Below are 5002 nucleotides of genomic sequence, written 5' to 3' on the forward strand. Positions count from 1 at the left end.
TACCTTTGTTTTCAACAGGCTCTACTACACACCGATATTATTATGCTCCCAACTCTGCTTTGCAGTCATTTGCATCTCTCTGGTTCCCTCCCCAATTTGTACAGAATAAACAACAAATACACATTGGATTAAACGAAATGGAATCAAGGTGAATTGAAGCCACATCAAATAAGTCTTTCCTCTGTAACAAATTATGGTTTTTGAGTAATTTTTCAGTCCTTACTATGTCGCCAATAATAGTTTGTTCTTGCTCCAAAGTCCCTAATTCTTTTCATGATATTGTCTTAATACACCACATCGTTATCACCTGTGTTAGTTTTTGTTCCCACAGAAGCAAATGCTGAGCCAAGGATTCATGTGCAAGCACTTTATTGGAAGGAGCAAGGAATATGGATGGGAGAAAGGAGAAGTGATACACGAAATAAAGTATATCAAATAAAGCTTGCATTATGTCAGCTACCACTGTGAATGAACTAACTTTTCATCCTGTGGGGAAATTCTGGAAAAGGTACAAAAATCTAAATCTCAGGATTATCCTAATAAAGGGTGAAAGACATGGTATACCCCACACCTCTCTATCAAGGGCTGTCTCCATTGGGATATAATTCCCTGTCATATCTGCCACCACATATTGGGCAAAGTAGGTTCCTACTGGTGCTGGACAATCATGCAGTGGAGATGGTGAGAGGATCCCAGGAAACATGAGAGGAATGCTGACAGCATGTACTATACTGCCATCCTTTCTTGTAGACTCAATTCTACCAACATTCTTCCCCAAAGGTGAATTAAGTTCTAAACACACTCCACAAATATGTAATTCCCATTCCTGATGCACCCCCAGAGAGTCCTAAGTAAAAATTAAATCATGTGAGACAGCAACTTTTATATTTTTTAATTAAAATGTATTGGGGTGACAATTGTTAGTAAAATTACATAGGTTTCAAGTGTACAATTCTGTAATACATTATTTATATTCACATTGTGTGTTCACCACCCAGAGTCAGTTCTCCTTCCCCTGCCTTATATTTGACCATGTTTACCCCGACCTACCACCCCCACCCCCACCCTCTGGTAACCACTACACTATTGTCTGTGTCTATCAGTTTTTGTTTCTTTATTTGTTTGTCTTGTTCCTTTGTTGCTTTCAGTTTTATATCCAACATATTGAAATTATATGGTTCTCAACTTTTTCTGACTGACTTATTTCACTTACAGCTGCTATGGAAGGCAGTGTGGAGGTTCCTCAAAAAATTAAGAATATAATTACCATGACCCAGCAACCCCTCTCCTGGGTATATACCCCCAAAATCTGAAGACATTTATCCATAAAGATATATGTGCTCTGATGTTCATTGCAGCTTTATTTATGGTGGTCAAGACATGGAAACAACCAAAGTGTTCTTCGATAGATGATTGAATAAAGAAGATGTGGTATATATACACAATGGAATACTACTCGGCCACATGAAAAGATGAAATACTTCCATTTGAGACAACATGGATGGATCTTGAGATTATTATGCTAAGCGAAATAAGTCACAACTCTTATTTTATTCTATTCATTATTACATGTTTTTGAATTTTAGAGGATGTATCTTAAAATTGTAATTATGCGGAATAAAGTTCAAATACAAAAGGAAATGAAGAAAGAGAGATGGAAGAAAGGATCACAAAGAATGATGCAACATCTCATATTTTCCTAAGCAGTAAATCTCTATGAATCACTAGACCTTTCAAATTTAGAATTTTACTTTGAAGTTGTAAATAATGTCACTGTTCTTATGAAAGGTAGGACAGCAAAGTCAGTGTCAGCTTGCCGGGCTGTAGTCCAACTCAGTCTCAGTCTCTTATTCTGAAAAGTGAAGTGAATGAGAAAAAATGTCTCAAGAAATGTTTTTAAAATAAAATAAGTCATTCATGTGAAGAAACATGTAGAATCCTGATATTGTAAGCACTTTGGTATGACTTCTGTATGATTTTCATTCCATTTTGTCTGGGGAAAACAAGCATACAACCAAATTTATGTGAAGAACAGCAACACATGAGGACAATTTTTTGGGGAAACCAAGTCAGCACTAGATATGATAAGTGCTTTAAGTTTAAAATTAGAAAATTTAAGAATGGGCCTTTTGAGCTCCTTTTGCTTGGCCTGCTCCAAATTCTTTGTAGTGTACTCTCTCTTTTAATAATGGCCCTTGAGCCATTCTCTACTCCTTGGGCCCACTTCTGCTTCTTTGAAATGTATTTTTTCTTCTATTAAACTGTCCTTTTCAGCAACTTAAAAAAAAAGAGAAAATTTACGAATGGCTTCAAGAATGCTGACCAAAGATAGAGCATTGTGGACAGCATATAAGGAAGAAAAGTCAAATAGGAATTTCTGTGGGAGTTCTTGAGAAGAAATTAATAAAATAAAAGTGAAATTATACATGCTTTGGAAATAGAAGTAATCAAGCATGCTTTTAGGAGAGGAAAACCCCCCAGCATATTTAAATTTGCAACTATTTCCTTTGGGGACCACAATCTCCACTTAGTTCCAGGCAAATGACCCATTATGGACAACAGGCTGCTTGGCTGAGGAGCCTTCTGAGGGCCCCCTTTACATCTTTGTTCCTCAGGCTGTAAATAAAGGGGTTCAGCATGGGAGTGACCCCAATGTACATTACTGAGGCAATCAAGCTTCCCTGGGAAGAATGGGTCACGGCAGAACTTAGATAGACACCCAGGCTTGTCCCATAGAACAAGGAGACCACACAAAGATGAGACCCACAGGTGGAAAATGCTTTATACTTGCCCTTAGTGGAAGCCATCCTCACTAGGGAGGAGACAATCTGAGAGTAAGAAAACAGGATTCCTATGAGTGGAAACACACCGAGGAGGGCAGTAGTTACATACAATACAATGTTATTGATGAGGGTGTCAGAGCAGGCCACCTTGAGAATCTGAGCCAGTCCACAGAAGAAATGTGGAATTTCAGTGCCTGTACAGAAGGTCAGTCGCATTATCAGTATAATATGAAGCAGGGAGACCCAGAATATGATGAACCAAGACAATAGAACTAGAAGGCCACACAGGCGTGGGTTCATGATGACTGTGTAGTGCAGGGGGTGACAGATGGCCACATATCGGTCATAGGCCATCACAGTCAGAAGGAAATCATCCATTCCAGCAAAAATCATAAAGAAATACACCTGAACGAGGCATCCCATGTAGGAGATGTTTTTTCTCTGTGTCTGGATGTTCACCAGCATCTTGGGGATGGTGGTAGAGGTGAAACAGATGTCAGTGAAGGACAGGTGAGAGAGGAAGAAGTACATGGGCGTGTGGAGGTGGGAGTCAGAGCTGATGACCAGGATAATGAGCAGGTTCCCCAGCACGGTGACCAGGTACATGGACAGGAACACTCCACAGAGAAGGGGCTGTAGTTCAGGATCATCTGAGAGACCCAGGAGGAGGAAATCTGATACCTCTGTGTGGTTTCTTGCTTCCATGTAGCTGGTGTGTCTTCTGAAGAAGGGGAAAAAGCAATGCTCAATGAACAGCCAAATGACACTTCAATTAGTCATCACCTTTGATTCCCCCTTTGCTCTAGTAGTCATTCTAATGCCAGTGATTCACTCATTTAAGTGGTAGCCCATTTTTTTGAAATGTATATAATTATTCAGGATTTCTTTAATTTAGAAGAAATCTCTCTTTTTTATCTCTTACTCACTGGTTCTAATTCTCCTATTTGGATCTATGGACATAAACCAATTTCTTCTTTGATATGAGTCTTCCAAAATAATTAAAGACATTTAAGGTATTTTTCTTCGATAATCTCCATACTTCTTTCATTCTATAATGGTGATTAAAACATGGGTTTTCAACTCAAAAAACCTTAGTTCTGTGACCTGATGCTTTATGTTGATGTTACAGTGAACTCTCATGTGTCTTATTGTGTTTCTTTCTAAAAATGTGGTTACTGCTATTATCTTCTTTGTGAGGGTTGAAAATGACTTTGTTTACAGTAGGGCCTCAATAAATGATAGTTACTATTATTATTATCATTATTAAGCTATTATTTTAATTACAATAATTTTTATATATAACTCTTCTTCCAAAGTTGTGATTTAGAAAACAGGATCTTGAGGCAGCCTTCCTAGAATAAATTCTGGCCTACTAAGTTACATCTGTGTGACCTTGACAAAGTTATTTAATATCTCTTAGTTGTAGATACTTCACCTCTGCAATGGGAGTAATAATTATTCCCTACACTGTAAAATGGATGAGTGATTAAATGAGATGATGTATATAATTTTTCAAGTGCAATTCCTGTGACATACAGTGGACACTTGCTAAAAGTGAACTTCTGTTCTTAACATCACAATAAATCTATCTTACATAGCCATCATTTATTAGTATTCCCCTTAAGTGGGGGCAGTGATCATTATAAACACAACAGGTCTGTTATCTCTTTTGATCATCATGCAGCACTTGTAATTAACGAATATCCCTATGGCTCCCTCCTTAAGAGACTTCCAGGTAAATTCTTCTAAGAAGAGGAAGAAGCATATGGGATACATAGATAAGAGGGGGAAACAATAGCACAGAGCCATTAAAATAAAATACAAAGCATGTGTGAGAGTGTGTCCTGATGTGCACATGCTCTCGAGTGGGGATGTGTTGTATTAAAATTAGTGGTGTGATCTGAAAAAAAAGATTGGTAGATTTGATAATAAATATTCCAAGTATTCATACATGAAACCATCCTAAAAACTGAAAGGCAAATTTAAGAGTTGAAAACAAAAAGGCAACCAAACAAATGGAAAAAGATATTTGCAAAAAATACCTCAGATAAAGGTCTAATATCCAAAATACATAAAGAAATCATACAATTCAACAACAGAAAACCAAACAACTCAATTAAAAATTGGGAAGAGGACCTGAACAGACATTTTTCCTAAGAAGACATACAGATGGCCAACAGATATATGAAAAGATGCTCAACTTCACTAGCTATAAGGGA

General features: G+C 37.5%; 1 protein-coding gene across 1 annotated transcript; it reads right to left on the reverse strand.

Moving 5' to 3' along the window:
* Window positions 1-2549: 2549 nt before the first annotated feature.
* On the reverse strand, window positions 2550-3488 carry LOC109376483 (olfactory receptor 7D4-like). Its single transcript, XM_019632409.1, has one exon. It carries the CDS (start codon window positions 3486-3488, stop codon window positions 2550-2552), a length of 939 nt encoding a protein of 312 aa, XP_019487954.1.
* Between the last annotated feature and the right edge of the window lie 1514 nt (window positions 3489-5002).

Source organism: Hipposideros armiger, unplaced genomic scaffold, assembly GCF_001890085.2.
Source record: "Hipposideros armiger isolate ML-2016 unplaced genomic scaffold, ASM189008v1 scaffold_1138, whole genome shotgun sequence".
Taxonomy (NCBI): Eukaryota; Metazoa; Chordata; class Mammalia; order Chiroptera; family Hipposideridae; genus Hipposideros; species Hipposideros armiger.

Excerpts from the sequence above, each read along its gene's own strand:
- LOC109376483 (XM_019632409.1), bottom strand. The coding sequence starts at position 3,488 with ATGGAAGCAAGAAACCACACAGAGGTATCAGATTTCCTCCTCCTGGGT.